The 20,643-nt window shown below is 49.3% G+C and overlaps 1 protein-coding gene across 1 annotated transcript; it reads left to right on the forward strand.

Moving 5' to 3' along the window:
• Window positions 1-1,474: 1,474 nt before the first annotated feature.
• On the forward strand, window positions 1,475-20,200 carry CASC3 (CASC3 exon junction complex subunit). The gene is given in 14 exon segments (XM_038385185.2): window positions 1,475-1,711; window positions 1,714-1,727; window positions 4,022-4,049; window positions 4,416-4,453; window positions 6,512-6,670; window positions 6,765-6,916; window positions 7,454-7,630; window positions 8,049-8,746; window positions 12,761-12,825; window positions 13,091-13,205; window positions 13,978-14,076; window positions 15,346-15,560; window positions 17,256-17,372; window positions 18,376-20,200. Coding segments are annotated over 14 exon segments (2,127 nt in total). The 5' UTR covers window positions 1,475-1,503; the 3' UTR covers window positions 18,418-20,200.
• The last annotated feature ends 443 nt before the right edge of the window (window positions 20,201-20,643 follow it).

Raw genomic sequence — 20,643 nt, forward strand, 5'->3', positions numbered from 1 at the left:
TTGAAGTCCTAACCAGTTAGCCCTCAATTCCATAGCCAAATATGTGGGACCCACTGTTCAAATGTATGAAAAAACTTAAAAATGTTTCCAGAGACTGTTTGTATTCTGACTCCAATTTGCTCTGAAAGACATCTGCCAGAACCTGCTTTGGCTCTTTAAAAACTGCCCCTTGGTCTGGGTCAGTGCGTGGTGAGTGCTGAATGGCCTGTTGCCAAATGCTAGTTTTAATAAATTCTGTAGGGAACAGTCATTCTGCTTGCTCCAGATTCAATTTTTTGTTCTCTTTACAAATCTTTAAGCAAATGGGTGGATGAAAAGGCAAAGACAGTGGCTGCTGTTCATAGATAACAGCTGAGCACGGGGTGTACCTCAAATGCTGGAAGAGATAGATGAACCTATTGCGGAATATGTGGAGAACCACCTCACTTTACATAGGGTGAACAAGTGTGTTAGGTAGGTAATGACGCAGGGAAGGTGTGGTCAACGTGCCTCTGTTGTCTGCTTCCAGTGAAGGCAAATGCCACACTTTATCATTGTTGGTGCCAGTCACGTCACCTCTGTGTCTGCATTTCTTTCTGTGTACAATGTGGATGACTAATTCCCTACTACCCCCCACTTAGTCCCAAAGACCCAGCTACTCAAGGATAGTTGGGAGTCCAGCTCCCTCTCATTTCAGTAAGCACCTAAATATTTTTGAACTCCTACTGAAATCAATGGGCGTTTAGGCTCCTACCTACCAGTGAGGAATGGGGCCACAGTTACCAGCATTTCAAGCTAAGGTAGGCCTCCCTCGCTTTCCTTGCTGGAAACTGATACATGGGACCACGGAAGGAGCATGAAATGGAGCTACGTGTGGAAAAAACATAGGTGCAGCCGTGGCTGTGCAGGAAAGTGTGTGAGAGGTGTGGTCAGTGTCCAAAGCATAATGAACCTTTGTACATAACACGCCCAGCTAACCCTCGATTGTTCACTTCCCTTGTAGTGGTCTCCTGCAGCAGGGGCGAGCCCCATAACAGTCCAGCCCCCTGACCCCGGTGTACTAGTGGGCCAGTTCCCAGACATGGGATCTGAGGCTTGTCCTTTTCCCCCAGAGAAGTGGGTCCGATTCCAGAGGGGAGCCCAGCCCAGCCCCTGCACCATGGCCAATCGGGGGGGGGAGCGCCCAGTGGGGCTCTTTGCCCTGCACTGGGGTCTGCAGAGGGAAAGGGCTGCGATCTGCCCAATCAGGGCAATGATGTCATCCCAGCATGACGTCATCGTGCAATCACGCTATGACGTCATAGCCCCGCCCCACGCTCAGCGGCTCCCTGAGGGCGGGTCACCTCGGCTCTCTTGCAAAGCATTTTGGGAGCAGTGGAGCGGGCTGCCCGGAAATAGAATTTTGAACCCCCTCTCCCCCTAGGGAGGGGCCGGAAGCGGGTGGGCCCGCGGTGCATTCTGGGAGCTGTAGTCCGCTCGCCGTCCCGTCGGTCCCTGCGCGCTCCCCACCCCAGACCCTTCAAGATGGCGGACAGGCGGCGGCAGCGGGCCTCCCAGGACAGCGAGGACGAGTCCGACTCGGCCGCCTCCGACAGCGTCGCCTCCCCGGCCGGCGCGGCCCGCTCCGGCTCCCCCGCCTCGCCCCCGAGACCGGCCCGGGGCGCCGCCGGGACCCTCCCCGCCGGGGGCCGGGGCCGCGGGGCCGAGAGCGCGGCCGGGGCCGCCAAGAGCCCGCGGAGTCCGAGTGTGTGAGTGAGGGGCCCGGTGAGCGTCGCGGCGGGGGGGCCGGGGCGGTTCCCGGGGGGGCCCGGTGAGCGTCGCGGCGGGGGGGGCCGGGGCGGTTCCCGGGGGGGCCCGGTGAGCCTCGCGGCGGGGGGGGCCGGGGCGGTTCCCGGGGGGGCCCGGTGAGCCTCGCGGCGGGGGGGCCGGGGCGGTTCCCGGGGGGGCCCGGTGAGCCTCGCGGCGGGGGGGCCGGGGCGGTTCCCGGGGGGGCCCGGTGAGCCTCGCGGCGGGGGGGCGGAGGCCCCAAGAACGTGAGCAAGGCTGGGGCAGGCCATGGGGCTCAAAATTGGAGCTGGGGCTGCCTGGAGGGGACTGGCCCTGTTCAGCATTTTGGGGGGGGGCTGAGTGGCTGGAGGTTGCTTGGCACCTCCGTGGATTGTGAGCTTGCACCCCCAGAGAGAAAGGGGGCTGGATGGTGTGGGCTTGTTTCCCCATTGGCAGGGTGTCGCACATCTGGGCTGGGGACAGGTCTCTTCCCTTGGTGTGTTGAGGTTTGGATCGGGGGGAGCCAGTGTCCTCTCCTGCTTGGTTCGGGGGGCAGGCGGGGACTTGCTTGTGGAACAAATGGGGCTGACTGAGCCCCACGGGGCAGGTCCGTAAGGGGAGGTGCCTGGGGCAAGCATGTGGTGTGAGCGGGTAGCCTGCCTCCTGGCCCTTTTCTTAAAACCGAAGGCAGTTGGAGAGAAGGATGCTAAATACCACGTGGGGCATTTGTAGCCTAAGCATAACACCAGTGTGGCTTGACCCTGAAAGAGAAACTCATGGTGCTGAAGTGAAACGCGTCGCTGTGGAGATCAGTGAGGAAGGGTAGATGTCTTGACATTCTGTTTCAAAGTTGCAGCCGTGTTAGTCTGTATTCACAAAAAGAAAAGAAGTACTTGTGGCACCTAGTGACTAACAATTTATTTGAGTATAAGCTTTTGTGAGCTCCAGCTCACTTTATCGGATGCATTCAGTGAAAAATACAGTGGGGAGATTTATATACATAGAGAACATGAAACAATGGGTGTTACCATACACGCTGTAAGGAGAATGATCGCTTAAGGTGAGCTATTATCAGCAGGAGAGCGAGGGGGGGTGGGGACCTTTGGTAGTGATAATCAAGGTGGGCCATGTCCAGCAGTTGACAAGAACATCTGAGGAACAGTGGGGGGTGCGGGGGCGGGGAATAAACATGGGGGAATAGTTTTACTTTCTGAAATGATCCATGCACTCCCAGTCTTTATTCAAGACTAAGTTAATTGTATCCAGTTTGCAAATTAATTCCAATTCAGCAGTCTCTCGTTGGAGTGTGTTTCTGAAGTTTTTTTTGTTGAAGAATTGCAACTTTTAGGTCTGTAATCGAGTGACCAAGGGGTTGAAGTGTTCTCCGACTGGTTTTTGAATGTTATAATTCTTGACGTCTGATTTGTGTCCATTTATTCTTTTGCGTAGAGACTGTCCAGTTTGACCAATATACGTGGCAGAGGGACAATGCTGGCGCACGATGGCATATATCACATTGGTAGATGTGCAGGTGAACGAGCCTCTGATAATGTGGCTGATGTGATTAGGCCCTATGATGGTGTCCCCTGAATAGATATGTGGACACAGTTGGCAACGGGCTTTGTTGCAACCTATCCTGAAGGACGACCCATCACTCTCACAGATCTTGGGAGACAGGCCAGTCCTTGCTTACAGACAGCCCCCCAACCTCAAGCAAATACTCACCAGCAACCACACAACAGAACCACTAACCCAGGAACCTATCCTTGCAACAAAGCCCGTGCCAGTTTTTCTTCAACAAAAAAACTTCAAAAACAGACTCCAACGAGAGACTGCTGAATTGGAATTAATTTGCAAACTGGATACAATTAACTTAGACTTGAATAAAGACTGGGAGTGGATGGGTCATTACAGAAAGTAAAAACTATTCCCCATGTTTTCCCCCCGCACCCCCCACTGTTCCTCAGATGTTCTTGTCAACTTGCTGGACATGGCCCACCTTGATTATCACGACCAAAGGTCCCCACCCCCCCTCGCTCTCCTGCTGATAATAGCTCACCTTAAGTGATCATTCTCCTTACAGTGTGTATGGTAACACCCATTGTTTCATGTTCTCTATGTATATAAATCTCCCCACTGTATTTTCCACTGAATGCATCTGATAAAGTGAGCTGGAGCTCACAAAAGCTTATGCTCAAATAATGTGTTGGTCTCTAAGGTGCCACAAGTACTCCTTTTCTTTTAGTAATGTTTCTGTGTGTGTCTCTCTCAATAGGAAAGTGAAGATGGCATCGAAGGAGATGGTGAGTAATAAGTATCTTTGGTCTGTCCTGCTGGGAGGGAGAAGTGAGATGCATATTCTGAGGCCACTTTGAAAGGCCAATTGTCTCTCTGCTTCCCCTGCTGCAGTCTGAGTGCCTGTTCTGTTTGTTTCCTCTGAAGCATTAGCTCTGGAGCATTGGTTATGCTGCTCAGCTGGGAGATTGAGGGCCAGTTTAATATTAATGCTTAGCATGTCTGTGGTTTGAATGCTTTGTGTGTCTGTACACTGGACTGTGGATGAATTATGCTCTAAGTGTTACAATTCAAAACTAATTCATGTTTGGAGAAAACACCATTATTGCATTATTATCGCCATTTATGCCAAACTTCTGCTTTCTCTTCTCTAGCTGTTCTCTCGGATTACGAAAGTGCAGAAGACTCCGAGGTGAGGGTATTCTTTATATTGACACCTAGAATAGTCTTCAGAGCTTCTTTTTCTTGCATCATGTGAGCACAGAAACCAGCTCATATGCCTTGCTGGGTCCTACTGACCCTGGCTGGAGAGTTTCCCTTTGTCTCAAGAAATGGGATGACAGGCAAGGCTTTGCATCCAGCCTGTGTGAGTACTTGAGGCTGGCTGTGTTGCATAAATTGTCAAAGTTAGAAATGGAAAATCCCACCGAGTGATATCAAGTCTGTCCCTCTGGCCAGTGCGGTACTGTAATATATTAGAGATACCAAGGGTAATGGTGGTCAGCACTGGCCACTTTTAAATCCAGATGGGATGTTTTTCTAAATGCTCTGCTCTAGGAATTATTTGGGGATGGGTCTCTGACCTTTGCTGACCAAGCATTCAGGTCACAATGGTCCCTTCTGGCCCTGGAATCTGTGAATCTAGCATTTTGTCTAGCCTGCCTTAAACTGACCGGGTCTCTGGTCCAAGAGCTGCCCTGCCAACAAGCAGTGCTAGTAGATTTAAAACTAAGGCCTGGCTCCTCTGTGAAAGCAAATGGTACAGATCAGGGGACAGACTTTAAAACGGCAGCAGGAGGTAAAGGAAAGGGGGATTAGAGCTCTTGCTATGTCTTGATTAGCTGTAACTCAGACATAAATATTGAACTTGAAAAGCTTATTCTTTGACTGAAAGAGTACTGGACACAGCTCAGCCTCTGTATTAATGTGGCCTGACCATTCACTTCTCACAAAAGAGAACACTTCTTGTCAGTAATTCCCTCTGTTTGTCACTGAGGACAGCCAGTTTGTTCAGTAAGGCAGCCCTGACTGCAAACTGGCCTATTGCCCCATGGACACTTAGGACTAGGAGGTTGAAGGATGTTTTGGGAAGTTTGCTAGTGGCCATGACCACCTGCCAGCTGTTTTAGGGTCAAAACACTTCTCCCCTGAGGTGTATGGGGTGCTGCATAGCTCAGTGAAACTTTCTGGGGAAAAACATGCTCTCAAAACAATCAGTGGAGGGGCAGAGAAAGGGACGGGGAGGAAGCTTGCTTAAAAGTAGCTAGCTGGGCATGCCATTGCTTCAGTGTATCATTCCCTGCAGTGAATGCTCGGGGGCTGCTGCAGGCTGCAAAGCCAGGTCAGAATGTGTGGGGGGAAGTGGGCTCTGAAATCATGAGTTCTTCCCCTCTCTCCATAGTGTGCCTTTTCTGACTCCCTCAGGATAATGCTGTCTCTGCAGAGGCCTGTGTTCAAACTGCAGCTAAATCTCTGGAAAATACAGATATTGGGGCTCTAGGGACCCAATAACCATATCTCCAGAGCAACTGAACTAACCCCCCCTACACCCCACCACTTTAATGCACTGGCCCTGCTATGTGAGTCAAGTACAGCTCTCTTCTCCTGCTGTACCTAAATATAATGCAAAATCTGTGTTTCCAAAGGTAAATAAAAGGAGCAGCAATTCCAATGTGAACATGCAGCATAGAAAGAGAAACTAGAGCAGTTGTCTTGTTAATCATGCAAATACTATTTTTAGTGTGGATTCCAGTCAGAGCAAGGCTTTCAGTCTCCGGAGGGTGAAACGAGGTCAGTCTCTTGCTAGCAGAGTGCTTGGAGTCAGCCAACCACGCAGTTCCAGGGAGTTCAGAAACCCAGCAGTGGCTGGGTCCAGTACTTCACTGGGGGAAAGGAGAGCTGGTCCATGTGAGCAGCAGAGCCTGATGGCATGAGCCACGCCCCTTGGTACTCTCTCTCACGGTGCTATACAAATGGCTCTGGTTGCGCTATGATTTTCTTCAACATTTGCTCTGAATTCTTCTAGACTGTTGGTGGCCTAGGATTGCTCTGTGGTATTTGTGGAGAAAGGAATCAGTCTGGTCCTCCCTTCCTCTGTGTTAAATGGTTGGCCCTCTTTAGCACCAGAAAGAGGTACTGGATGGGGGTTGGCTGGAGCTGTGGAGATCTAGGCACATCATCTATAACTCACTGGGGAATCTGCTGCGAACATCACATCATCTTGTCTCAGCAATTGGATGTTTGTTTTCAGGCTGAGGAAGGGGAGTACAGTGAGGAGGAAAGCTCAAAGGTGGAGCTGAAGCAGGAGAGTAACAATGCCAGTGAATCCACAGGAAAAGCAGAGAAAGGGGAAGAGAAACCTGACCCGAAAGGTGCTGTGACTGGCGAGAGACAAAGCGGGGATGGGCAGGTAGATATCTAATGTGTGCTTGGGATCCCTGGGGTTGAGACTGGCTGTACGTAGAAGGGCTGCTGCAGTGTAATGAGTTCTCTGATTTTGATAGGAGAGCACTGAACCAGCTGAGAATAAAGTTGGGAAAAAGGTCCCCAAGCACTTGGATGATGATGAGGATCGGAAGAACCCTGCTTACATACCCCGCAAAGGGCTCTTCTTTGAACATGATCTCCGAGGACAGACTCAGGAGGAGGAAGTCAGGTAGGTAAAACTTGTGAAACTTCCCTGGCTAAAGAGAGGCTGAGTCCTGAGCCAGCACCTAAAACATCACTGCTCTTGGCTTCCGTGTTAAATACTTGGCAAACTGGGAGGTTTTCTAAGACTTGTGAGAAGTGGCCATGTGGTGGCCCAGTTGTCTAGTGGTAGCGTTCTGCCAGGCCTGGCTTTGGTTCCACATGCTCGTAAGGCAGCAGGGACTGGTAATGCTTCCGAAGCCCACACTGAGCCTGCTGCTGTTGAACTGTGAGCCTTGTGCTGATGTGAAGGAGTGCTAGTGGGGGGTTCCCAAGGAAATCCTGCCTGCCTCCCCAAGCTGGCAGGGCAGTGACTCTGAGTCCTGAAAGTCTGCGAATGGAGTTGGGGAAGGGGAGATGTTCCACAGTCTCCCATGCACACCCCTTCTGAGAAATGAGCAGCCTTTGTTTGCATTCTGTACTGTCGGGAACGTCCATGCTCATTCCACCCACATATCCTTGGCTTTGCAAAGACCTGTTGGGTCTCTCCATATCCCTGCTCCAGGCCGAAGGGTCGCCAGCGAAAGCTATGGAAAGACGAGGGCCGCTGGGAACATGACAAATTCCGGGAAGATGAGCAAGCCCCCAAAAGCAGGCAAGAGCTGATTGCACTCTACGGCTATGACATCAGGTCAGCTCACAATCCCGACGACATCAAGCCGAGGAGGGTACGCAAACCACGGTGAGTTGCCAAGGCCTTAGGGAGTCCAATCAGAAGGCCCCTCAGGTACTGGGGAGAAAGATCAGCCTTCTTGCAGCCACCGAGATGTTAAGCATCAAACTGGGAAGGACTTGAAGGTGGGAGTTGGGCAAAGAACTAATGGGTGCATGATGTTCTGCTTTATCCGTGTCAGATGTCTGGGTGCTGCTTCTCAGGGAGAGGAGTGCCTTGGGATTGTGTTGTTACTAAGCAGCGAAAGCTTCGGGCTCTGGGGGAAGCCAGCTCCAGGATGGGCAGGTAGAATAGGTTGTCTTGGTGTATTGTCTTTGGGAAAGGATCTTAAGGGGTAATTGCTGCCCTAGTGCTCATAAATACCTCCCAGTGGTGCAACTCGGGGCTTTGTTTCTGATCCTTTGCGTTTCCTCCCCCACCCCTTAAGGTTTGGGAGCCCTCCACAGCGAGAGCCAAACTGGGCCAACGAGAGGCAAAACAAGCCGCCAAGACACCAGGACTCTGATAGTGCTCCGCTGCCAACACGAACCTTCATCAGCCGGCACTCCGCAGGCATGGGTAGGATGCCCCCAGCCAGAAACGTTCCAAGGGTGGGTGGCTACAAAGAGAACCGTCCAAGCTACCGAGCTGTGGAAGCAAACGGCCAGCACCTCTCTCGAACAGGTGAGCAGGCTAAACAGGAGAGCAGTTACCGGGCGAGGCGTGTTGAACAAGCCCCGGAGAGAGACCCCTCTCCTGAAGCAGAGAGTGTGCATGTTCACAGCAGTCCTGCCAAGAAGGAAGAGATCATTTTGGAAAGCCAGACCCCGAGTACAGACTCTGTACAGCTGCCACCAGATAGACCCATCGAAAAAAAATCCTACTCCCGGGCCAGGAGGACCAGGAATAAAGCTGGCGATGCAGGAAAGCTGGCAGATGAAGTTCCACCTCCAGAAGGATTGACACCAGTGCCTCCGAAACCAGTGCAGGTAGTGACGCCCCCTCCACCAGCGAAGGCCGGTAGTTGGGAGACACCAGTAGAATCCAGCATGGATGGACTTGAGCAAGACATGACTCAGTTGAATCTAACTGAGCAGACCTGGACCCAAGGACAGCCTCCGTTCATACCGCCTCGGGAACTTCGGGGTAAGTGCCATGAGCCATTGGGTTTTCATTGGCTTTCCCCACTGAATGCAGCACAACTGCTGTGGCTTTAATGGTCTGACAGTTAATCGGAGCTTGAGGAATAGCTTAATTGTCTAAGCATAAGTGCCAGAGCACCTAGCTTGCTGGAATTGCAGGCTTTGATCTCGGGTAGATACGTTGAGTTCCATGTGATTTACTCCTGGTTGGAGTAGAACGCTTTAAATCAGATCCTCTCTGCTTTCCATGGATATGGGTCCCCAGGCCCTTTGCAGAGGAATAAGAATTTATATTGCTGTATTTGACAAGCATTCCCCAACACTCCTTGCTGTTAGGCGAGTTGCTGGCTCTCCTCAACCTCAAAAGCTGCATGTCACTGGTGCCTGTCTGCAGACATCGGTAGGTTTGCTGCTGATACTAAGTTGCTTAGCTTAATAACAGAAGGATTGTGAAACTGCACATAGACTGAAAGACAGACTGGATGACATGATGTGGGGAGGATTAATGCACGTAAACACAAATGTAAACTTCTTGTAGGAGCTGAAGGGCTCTGAATGTGGATCATCTTTTGAGAGGAACTAGGGAAAGACTTGTGGGTCCTTTAGGATATCTGCCTAGTAAAAAGCAGCTGTTATCTATGGGATGGTTGAGTGGATTAAGCAAACAACGTGTGGAATGCTGAACAATGATGAGTCTCCTTGGGAGTACTGTGTTCCGGTATTAGCTGCCTCCCCGTAGATAGGAGTAGAGATTGAAATGGTCCAAAAAAGTGTTGCGAGAGAGCTGGTGAAGATCCATGTAATGGCAAGAGATTCCCAACCCAATCCTCCAAAAAGAGGGTTTATTTAGCCTGGAATTCATAGGAAATAGATGGAGTAATTTGGGGCTGGGGAGAGTATGATAAGAACTGATCATTCCCTCTCTTGCCATGTCTCATGTTGAGAACAAGGGGATACTCGATGAAACCTAAGGGCGGTGCGTCTGGGACAAACAGAAGGAATTTTCCTCCTTTTGTGTACAATGTTCTGTAATTAGCTACATGTAGCCTGGTACTGCAGACTAAATGGACCAATGGTCTGATTGGGAATGGCAAATCCTCCGTTCTTGTGCACTGAGCTTGGGTGCTAGGCAGTTTCTCCTGCTGCCTGGAGTGGAATCTGACAGGATTGAAGCAATGGCACTCATGGCTTGTTTACCAAGGAAAGTTAGACCAATTTAAGCTAAGGTGGGACTTTAAATTGGATACAGTCAAACCTGCATAAGTCATTTTGTGGACACTCTTAATGCTGATGAAGGGTGGCCCTTTTTTGGTTTAGTTTACGTCTCTGGGGAAGGGCTTTAAGCTAAACCAAAAAAATCCATTTGTAGTAGAATAAAAGTATCCATATAAGGTTTTATCGCAGTATAATTATACCAGTACAACTGGTAATACTCCTACCACATGATCAATGAGACTTGTATGTATCTGGATAATTCCTTTCTTTTTAAGGCCACTTTAGTTCTGAATAAAGAGCATCCACACCAGGGTTTAATGTGGTTTAACTATTCCACTTTCATTCACACCTTGAATTCGGATTAACTTTCCTGAGCATCCCCTTGTAGCAAGCCTTTCCTGCCGCCTGGGTGCGATGGCAGGAGTTAGTTTTTAGGAAGAATTTGGGTAGGTGAGCAGGTTTGGGAGGCATTCCACACACAAACGTATATCAACAATGTAATCGGTACTTGTGCATGCCTGATAATTGCCTTGCTCACTTGCACTGTGTTGGAAGTAACTCTGATCAGTTTCTGACTGTCACAGGGTGACCGGCCCCAGAAAATGAAGCAGATCTAGCTGCCCTATGCCAGACCAGGTGCTCCCAGTTTGGCCAGTTAAGATTTCAGGACAGCATAAGGGGCTATGAAGGATCTGGGAGAATCTGAGAGGGAGCCCCCAAGTAATTTGGGGCACACTGGTTCAGTCAGGAAAAGCAGCTGGTGAGAGCTGGCAAAGCCTGGGGGACTGGAGGTTATAGTAGGGGCCACAGCCAAGCAGGGCTGAAGGCAGGAAGAGCAGCAGAGAGAGTTGCCTATGAATGTCTAAGACAGAGAGCTGAAGCTGGGGGCTGACAGCAGAGGGGCCAGGGGCGTGAGGGATGCTCCCTTGGCGAGGCTGATCTCTAGCAGAGAGGCAGTGGGGGTTCCTGCTGTTAGGTGCAGGGTTGCACTCCAGCTGGGGTGGCTGTCCTGACAGAGGGACAGAGGAGGACTGACACGGAGTCCAGGGGTGGTGGAAGATGCTGGAATGTGTTGTGGAATGGCCGAGAGGATGTGATTTTTAAGGACTGCTTGCAGTGGGGGTGAGAAATGGATTGTTGGAATTTGGGATTTGGACAATTTACACTATGGTTTTCATGATAAACCGGCTCCAAGGAAGGGCATTATTGAAGCAAGAGAGGCTGAAGTTGGAGTTCTTGGGTTACCTGATGGGAAACTGAGGCAGGCGCACTTGTGGCTTGGCCTGCCACATGAGGGCACTCGGGGTGGGGTGGGGTTAACCCTATGACACGAAGATTGAGATTTTTACATGTAGTCAGAGTTCAAGGCCAGAGGGGACCTCCCAGTCTTCTAGCCTGATCTCCTGTCACAGGCCACCCACATCACCGCAGGCTAACCCCAGCCAACGATAATGAGATCGAAGTATCCCAGCCCTCAGGAGACTAGATTATTATGTGCTGTAGACAGTGAATAGGGTGGGGACTGAGGCCCTTGCAGTGGCTGGGAAATGAGACACCCAGATAATCCTAGCAAGTGACCTGCATGCTGCAGAGGAAGGTGAAAATCCCCGTCACTGCCCATCTGACCTGGGGGAAATTCCTTTCCATTGTCATACATGGCGATCAGTTAGAGCATAGGAGCAAGAACCAGCCATCCAAGTCCCTGAGAGAGAATGTTCAGTGTCACCTCTGAGCCCTGGCCCACTCCGGCCAGTGCCCATCTCCAGAACAAACTCCGAATACATTCCCTTCCTTGACCCCTGTGTGTAGCTGGCTGGACCCCTGAAGCATGAGCTTTTGGGAACATGAGATGTAAAGAGGAAGTGAGCCCCATGGCTGCTGAGCCCTGCCCCTCACCATCACAAGCAACCCTGTCATCCCATCACACTCCTAAATTTGTCCAGCTGTCCCCACAACTCCTGTTGTGGCATGTGACCTGCTGCTGCTTGAATTTGAAAACGGATGATTAGAAACCCATGATAAGGGCTGTCTTGCTTAGTGAGTTTCAACTGGAGCTATAGGGATCCACGAAGATACTTGTTTATGATCTAGACACAATCCTGGCCCCAGACTCTCCCAATAGGGTGAGAGCTTTGATCTGAGAGTAGGAGTTGAAGCCAAGATGTGTTTAGGAAGAAGCTAGCAGACTTGGTCTGTTTCTTGTATCATTTATCCAGGATATTCCATTTCAGGATTCTCCTCTTCATATATACTTTATACAGCCACAGCGCCAGTCACGCAATGGTAAAATAATTGTCAGAGTCCCTTTGTACTTATCCTGAAATGTATAAAACCTTAACTTCTCTAATACATGCTGAAGTTTTAAGGACTTTATCATCATCAAAGCTCCTTATGATGTATACATTTTCACTGAAGTTTGCAAGGCATATGTTGTTCTTACTGCAGTAACTCCTCTAAAACAGTGACATTTTCTGTACTGCATTTCATATAAGAGGGCAGATGACTTCTAGCAACACCTCCGATGCATAAGATCACTTACTGTTGAAGACGAGTGTAAGACTTAGTAACCAGTACTTGTGGCACCTTAGAGACTAACAAATTTATTTGAGCATAAGCTTTCGTGAGCATAAGCTTTTTTTTTCCACCAAATGCATCCGATGAAGTGAGCTGTAGCTCACGAAAGCTTATGCTCAAATAAATTTGTTACTCTAAGGTGCCACAAGTCCTCCTTTTCTTTTTGCGAATACAGACTAACACGGCTGCTACTCTGAAACCTTAGTAACCAGTGTCTCTCTTTTCCTAGGTATTCCTAATCATATGCACATGGGAGCTGGACCACCACCTCCGTTTAACAGGATGGAGGAAATGGTAAAGCTGGGAATCTTGTATTGAGTGTAACTTTTCTTTTTAGTAATTTTAAGTCAGTGTTGATTTGGTTCTGTGCTTTAATGCTTTGAACCTGGCTGTGGCATACCAGCATTTCTCCTTTCCTTGTGTAGACGCGTTTACCGTTTTATTTTTTTAAGCTGAATATAGATTTCCAGGTAGGTTGGGTGGGTAATACTGGTTAGAGCTGTGACAAATTCCTCTTTGTAACTCTCTGTGGCTCACAGATGCCTTTGAACTCTTTCAGGGAGTACAGGGGGGCCGTGCAAAGCGTTACTCATCCCAGCGTCAGCGGCCACCAGTTCCAGAGCCTGCTCCCCCCATGCACATCAGCATCATGGAAGGGCACTATTATGATCCACGTGAGTGACCTCTGCAGCTTCAGTTCCTCTTCACTCAGTTCTTTAGCACACTCAGAAATGAGCTTTCGGGGGGGGGGGGGTGTTCCTGGCTACTTAAGAAGCTACTCCATCAGTGGGAAGAGATATGTGATGTTTTCGTACAGACATAAAACCAGGTTAATTATTGGGAGCTTTTCATGAGTACTTGAAGAGATCCTTCCTCTTGAACGGGACATGGTCAACTAGTTATAGATCCAATATAGACATGGTTAAAATTTTAAAGCTTAATATGAAATGATTTCCTGAAATCTTTCTTAAATGTCCATGACGACAGAGTTTTCTGGATTTAATCTCTGCCCTAGTTTGTAAAGCACCTACTGACATTACCTTCATCATTGTGTGGTCGTCTGCAGCTTTGGAAATTCAGACATTGTTCTAGATCATGAGAAGTGGAAATTGAAACATGGTAGAAATCATTTCATTGGCATTTTATGAGGGAGAGATTGGGGAGTAAATGAGATGTTGAAAATCAGTCTAGATGTTCAAAGCATTAAAGGAGGAAGCTACGTAAGTGGTGTGTTCCATTACAGATAGGAGATGGCTGGGAGCTCTCCCTCTGGGATCCCATTGGGCATGTGATCCCATTGCCGGATGGCATATGCAGTTGGCAGTGTTTCTAATACAACAGCTCTCAAATGCAGTGGCTCTTTGACTTCTGTAATCAACGTGACTTTCATTACAGCAGAATAAGCTAAATAACTTTTGTTTCCTCGCAAACTGTTTTCTCTTGCAGTACAATTCCAGGGACCAATCTACACACACAGCGAGAATCCTGCCCCGTTGCCACCCCAGAGTATGATTGTACAGCCAGAAATGCACCTCCCACATCCAGGTGAGCCACTGTCTCTCACCTCCCTGCCTGCACAAGCAAACTTGCTAACCTTGCATTTGAGGAAGGTCCTGTCTGAGCACAGGCCTGGGAATCAAGAACTCCTGAGTTGTAATCCAGTCTGATGTAGACTCCCTCTGGCCTGGGCTCAGGCATTTAACTTCTGTTTCCCCATCTGTAAAATGAGGCATATTCACCTACCAGCTCGTGGCTAAACCAGTGGGCATCTGTATTGCATTTTGAAAATGGAAAGCGCAATGTGAAGGTTGCTGATCTGTTTAAGGCTAAAATTGAAGGCCCTTCAGTTTCATTTACAGCAGCATCTCTGAACATTGGGACAAAGGCATGTGTCCATTTCTTAAGCATTAGATCATGGAATATCAGGGTTGGAAGGGATCTCAGGAGGTCATCGAGTCTAACCCCCTGCTCAAAGCAGGATCAATCCCCAATTTTTGTCCCAGATCCCTAAATGGGCCCCCTCAGGGATTGAACTCACAACCCTGGGTTTAGCAGGCCAATGCTCAAACCACTGAGCTATCCCTCCCCCATGCTCTCTCCCATGGTGCTGCCATGAATAAGTGATGTGATCTTTGTTAAATGTCATATATGTCCATGTAAATGTGTTTTGTTAACTGCTGCATCTCCTTTGCTTATGGCCAGTGCAGGTCCAAGACCTCTTGAGGGTGTCTTGGAAACTTCTGGGTAGAACATTGCTGGTTTTGTGCAGAATAGTTGGCTAAGTCACATCCCCGTTTTAATGGAAAGCTTGAAGCAGCCCACCCCCCTCCTCCTCCTGGATGGGAAATGCTTCGCTGCTTCTCTGACCCAGCAGCAATTAGATGTGAAGGATCCCAGAAATCAGGGAGACAGCACGTCTCTTCAACTTGCCCAAAGGCTAATGTGGGATTGTTTCCCCCATAGTAAGTAACTTACTGGTACACTGTCCAGTCCGTTTTAATATGATCCATATGTTAGGAGACTCACCACTTTCTTGGGAAACTGGAGGCTGCTGTCAGCGTTCTACTATTTGTGTGTGAACTTTCCTGTCTTAAACAGTGCAGGAGTTAGTCTGTCATGATCGCATGCCAAGAAGTCTTTCACAAAGTGCTCTTGTTCTATAAACGCCCTCCTTATTAAGATAGTGAAGGTCAGAGCAAGGCTAACCCAGAGATGCTAATTCACTTTGGCAACCAAACAATCCCAGCCTTTTCCAAAGATGCATTGGTTTCAGAGGTGACATTACATATGGATTTATTTTGTTTCACTTCCTAGGTTTACATCCACACCAGACACCAGCACCTTTGGCTAACCCTGGCTTATATCCTCCACCAGTCTCCATGCCTCCTGGGCAACCACCCCCACAGCAGCTGCTCGCACCCACCTATTTCTCCCCTCCTGGAGTCATGAATTTTGGGAATCCCAGTTACCCCTATCCCCCAGGAGCACTCCCACCACCACCTCCTCCCCATCTGTATCCCAGCACACAGGTGAGCTGGCTACAGCACGTTTCGGTTGTCTTGAGCAGCAGTTCTTTAAGCGTGGAGCTATGGAATCCTATCCTGGATGGGTCCATATGTTGTAAGGCTTTTGAGACAGCCTGGGGTAGCAGCTGGTTTCCCTGCCATGTGGGGTTGCTCCCTAGAGGAGGCAACACACTAGGTTATTAAAAAGAAAAGGAGCACTTGTGGCACCTTAGAGACTAACAAATTTATTTGCGCATAAGCTTTCGTGAGCTACAGCTCACTTCATCGGATGCATTCCGATGAAGTGAGCTGTAGCTCACGAAAGCTTATGCTCTAATAAATTTGTTAGTCTCTAAGGTGCCACAAGTGCTCCTTTTCTTTTTGCGAATACAGACTAACACGGCTGCTACTCTGAAACCTAGGTTATTAAAGCAGACTTTTAAAGCAGACTAAATTTTAGTCAAGAGCATGAATGAGGAAAACATTTTGCTTCCTACTTAATTTGGGGAACAGAAGGAGCCTGATCTGACCTCCCTGGTTCACCCACACTGGAACCGCAATTTGAATTTTAGTCGTAAGCTCCCTGATGGCATGTGTATCGTTTGGGCCAAGAATTTAAATACTCTACCAGGGCAAGAGAACCAGGAAAGTGAAGCTGCCTAGAAGTACATTAACTAGACGGGTCTGTTCATGGTCCAAGCTAAGGCAGGCACAGAGAATTACTGGATTCTCTTTTAGAGCCTACTTCCTTTTATTTGTTAAACCAAGACAGCAGGCTGGACACGGTCTGGTGTTTGTGATCTCAGCTATGTGGTAGCCCAAAGGCCACTTTTGGGCCAGGAAAAACCTCTGACATCAGTCCCAAAGGTTTGGGAAAGGTTCTTGTGTGACTTGCTGGAAGCCAGATGGGGGCTCTCTTTTAACTGCCAGGCCTGTACGTCCACTGGCTCAAGTCCTGTAGCCATATAGTGTTTGTCTCGAGGTTCTGACTTTCTGGGGGCGTGTGAGCTTTTCCAGGGCATCCTGCTAATTATGGGAGTTGTGGCAGGTCAGAACCTTCTATCATTGAGGCCGTCTTGCAAATGGCACACGGGTGACACTCAGTGGCAAGACAAAAGAGGTGCAGTTTTGTAACCCACCTAAACAGTTTTGACCTTTCCCTTCTCTGCTGGCCTAGCTGAAGAGAGAAAGTTTGATCTGGAGTAAGCACAGGACCCCTGGGCTCCTGGACATGGTCTGGGTATGATGGGGAATTATCCGCTACCTTGAGCATAGACCAGTTGTTGTTTTAAAGTGGAAACATTATATGACCTATTGAAAAGCCATGCAGGGCATAATGACCCCATCTGACCTTATCATCTAGGAATCCAACCAGCTTAGCTGTAGACTGACCCAGTCAGACGACTAACCCTGGCAGCAAGGCCTCTGCCAGTGATCCCGGACTGCCTGGGCAAGCTGTCCGGAGTGGAGTGCGCTCCTCTAGCTCACTCCTTTTTCAGGTGTTTGCAGACAAAGCTCGGCAACTGCATTCCACAGCGCACCGTGAACCCTAACTGGCTGCGCTCCCAGGGTGGCTCTGCTCCCTTCTGGCTTTAGAGAAATGCGGTTTTTAAAGCTGTTTTACCCTCTAAAGAAAGCCAGGCCGAAGCCTGCGGACGCCCGGGCAGCTGCACCCTGTGTCAGGAAGAACTGACCCTTTCCGTTCTTTGGGGGATCCAGGCCCAGGTGTACGGAGGGGTCACCTACTACAACACTGTCCAGCAGCAAGCACAGCCGAAACCTTCTCCTCCACGAAGAACATCCCAGCCCGTGACTATCAAGCCACCGCCTCCTGAGGTACTGACCCCTCTGCCGTGCACTGCTGTGGGAGACCCTGTGGGAGCAGTTTTCCCAGTGGCCTGCGATGTCTCTCTCCCCCCCTCCCTCTCCTCCCTCAAGAAATGTGTTGTTTTCAAGAAAATCTTCAACTGTCTAACCTTTTGACGTGTCCCAAACTCCAGCTTCTCGTTGCAGGTTGTAAGCAGGGCTCCAGTTAATTTGAGTTTCTAAATACTTTAAATCTAAACCCACGTACAAAGTAAGTCCCAAGTTGACTCTTGGTTTCCTTTTTGTTTAGAGAAAAAGATACTTAAAATCCAGTTCTCACTTAGGAAATTGTGATTCCTCGAGAAAAATAAATGCCGACCCCTTGACCATGTAGAGGCTTAAGGGGCAGGTTTAAAGTCTGTACAGAGATGATGAGAATCAATTCTCTGCTGAGTACCATTTCCTTTCTCCAGCGCTACGCACTTTTGTGTGTGTTTTGGTGTCCTCGTAAATATCATCCAGTGCACCGTAAGAGTTTAGTGAGCCTCAGTCACAGCGTGCACAGAACCACGGGTCGCTTTCCCTGCATCAGAAGGAGAGGCAGAGGCCTGGGATCGATTCCTGGCTCTGCCTCTAACTCACTGTGTGACCTTGGGCCTTAGTTTCTCCCATCCATAAAATGGGAAGAATATGCACCTTTGTTCAGTGCTTTGAGGTCCTCTGATAACAGGGGAATCCCTTCCGAGATGCCTGGCTTTAACCAGTAACAGTGAGGAAAGTTCAGGCCCCAACTCCTCACTGGCCTATTTAACTTAACCACTGTGCAGACAGAGTTTGCCTTGAAGCGAGATCCTGGAGGTTGAATCTGGTGGCGCAGCCGAGGCAAAGGGCGGTGGGAGGACGATGGCTGCTTTCTAGTGCCCTGGTGTGGGGAACGTTTGGCCCACCTAGGTGATAGAAGTGACCCTATGCTGAGAGCTTGTGAACGGTGTGGAGAGCGTGTTAACCTTGTGGCTTGCATCCTCCCCTCTAGGACAGCACAAGTGAAAAATCAAAGGAAAGGAGAAATACGTAGGGACACCCGCCTCAGAAGTTCCAGCCCCGGAATCGGCACCGCCAGCAAGCAGGAAACTCTGACTCAAGAGACGTCCCCTTCGCTGTGCTTAGGTGAGGCCAGCGGGCTCCCACCTGCAGCGCCCTGCTGCATCAGTATTGTGCCCAGGGCCGGGCACCCTTCCCTCTTAGGTGTTTAGTGGGGCTCTCCTGCAAACCTCCTCTCTCCCCGCTGCCCCATTCACTGGGTCATGGAGGGCGTTGAAATACTGAACACAAGGGTCGCTCCTTAGTTACAAGTTCTTGTGATTCCCCTGCCCCCGTTATTAAATGTTTGACCTTTTTCCCATCATAGTGTATTGAATGAAGCTGGCTTGGTTCTGTCCTGGTTTTTTGTTTTAAAAATGAACTGGCCCTTTCTGTTAAGCTGGCTATAGGAATCTCTGTCAGTCAGGTAGCCAGGAATGTAACCACCTCCCCAAGGAAATATCTGATGTTACTTTGTTTCTTCAACTCTGAAATTAGCAAGTTAATTTCTGACATTGTTTAAGCTTAGATGTCTGGGAAAGGGCCTCTGAGTGTTAGCAGTCTGACAGGAACATGCTGGCCGTTGTCACCACTTAATTTAGAAGCTCCTCTTTCTTTCTGGAGCGAACCCTGCTAGTAACTGTGTTGTGGGAAGTTTCTGTTCTCCAAGTGTGTGCAAACTCTCAACCTGAAACAGACTGGAAGCAGCATGCGCCGAGGCAGGGCAAAATCCAGTCTCTGCTGCCCCACCAGTGCACGCTGCATCCAGCAAAGGCAGAGTTCCTGCTGCCTTGGGACTCTCCACTAAATGGGACCCAAAGAGGAGCATGCAGCTTTCCAGGCATGCCCTTGGCTTTCTGAAGAGCTGTCCTCTTGCTTGCAGGCTGCTTTTCCTTCAGCCTTGTTCTTGGGCAAACCGGTTCGGCAGGATAAGCCCATGTACAATTTGTACCCAGCACTTGGGTGTTGCTTCTGTGTAAATGGAAGGTGATGCAACCAGCCTTAACAGATCCACTTCCAAGGACGGGGGCTGTTCGGTCTGATCCCCAAGGAGGAACACTTGCTGTGCATGTACCATAAATGGGTTCCTCTCCCATTAGCTCTGAAATAGCCTTGATCCCTGTTTTGCGAGTCCAAAGCCTGGCCCTGCAGCACTATGGTTGATGGAGCAGCCTGGCTTGCCCATGCTGCAGCGATCTGCTGTCGTGTCTCTGCAGCATAGATCCTGCAGGGACCGCTGCACCGCTTCCAGCTGCACTGGAGCTTGGCTTTGGCCTCTCGGCTGTTTGTAAATTGCATTAGGGGAACTAGGCACAAAGGTTGCTAATTCAGCCCTGGACACGTTGGGGCAGCGCGTGTCTGAGTCGTTCAGCGAGTCACTATAAAGCAAGCGGTGTCTTGGCCTGTGAATTCCCAGCCATGGGGAGAGGAAGAGCCCCCACCTGCCTGTTTCGGGTTGAGAGCTTTTCACGCAGATGTGGCTTTTGAACTGAAATACTTTTTTGTTGGTGTTTGTAATTTAACAACCTTTTGTACTTAGTTGAAATTAACTCAGATGGCATTTTAAAAAAAAATCCTTTACATTTAAAATGTAACTGTTTCTCTGCCTTAAGGCTGAAATGTATCATTTAACATATCGGTCGTGGGACTGATGTTCTAGTCCTAACAACACTGTGATGGCTTTTTTGTTTTGTTTTTGTTCCTGTTCTTTTGGAGTGCACACTTGTAACCAACATTGTAATGACTTGGTGGAGATGACAATACATCTTAGAAAGTAACTAATGCTCTGGGTCTGTCTTTCGTGCTTCAAGGTGGTCTCAGCAATAGTCTTGCCACGAGACCTGGTATTGAGCTATCGTCTGGAAGGGCAGATGTCCCCTCTGCCGTACAACTTCAGAAATGCTTGGAAAACAAGGGTATTAGAACCACCCTGATTTCTGCATCCCCAAGCTTCTAGCACTGTTGGAAAACCAAATCCCTTTCTTACCACTTGGTGAAGCTCCCCACATGCTCCTCTCCGTGCTGACTAAGTGCCATTTTTAATCATGCAGCCACTGCCCCCTCCCTCCCGAAGTTGAGCCCTTGTCCCCTCAGCTCCCTGCAGGAACGATCAGTAGAACAAAATGTAGCTTCCCGCTGTGGTTTGTGTGTTACATCCAGGGGCTACAAAACAAGACTGTTCAGAGTGCGGCGGAACAACTGCTGCATAGGTGGTGCTGAG

This window comes from Dermochelys coriacea, chromosome 27, assembly GCF_009764565.3.
Source record: "Dermochelys coriacea isolate rDerCor1 chromosome 27, rDerCor1.pri.v4, whole genome shotgun sequence".
Classification (NCBI taxonomy): domain Eukaryota; kingdom Metazoa; phylum Chordata; order Testudines; family Dermochelyidae; genus Dermochelys; species Dermochelys coriacea.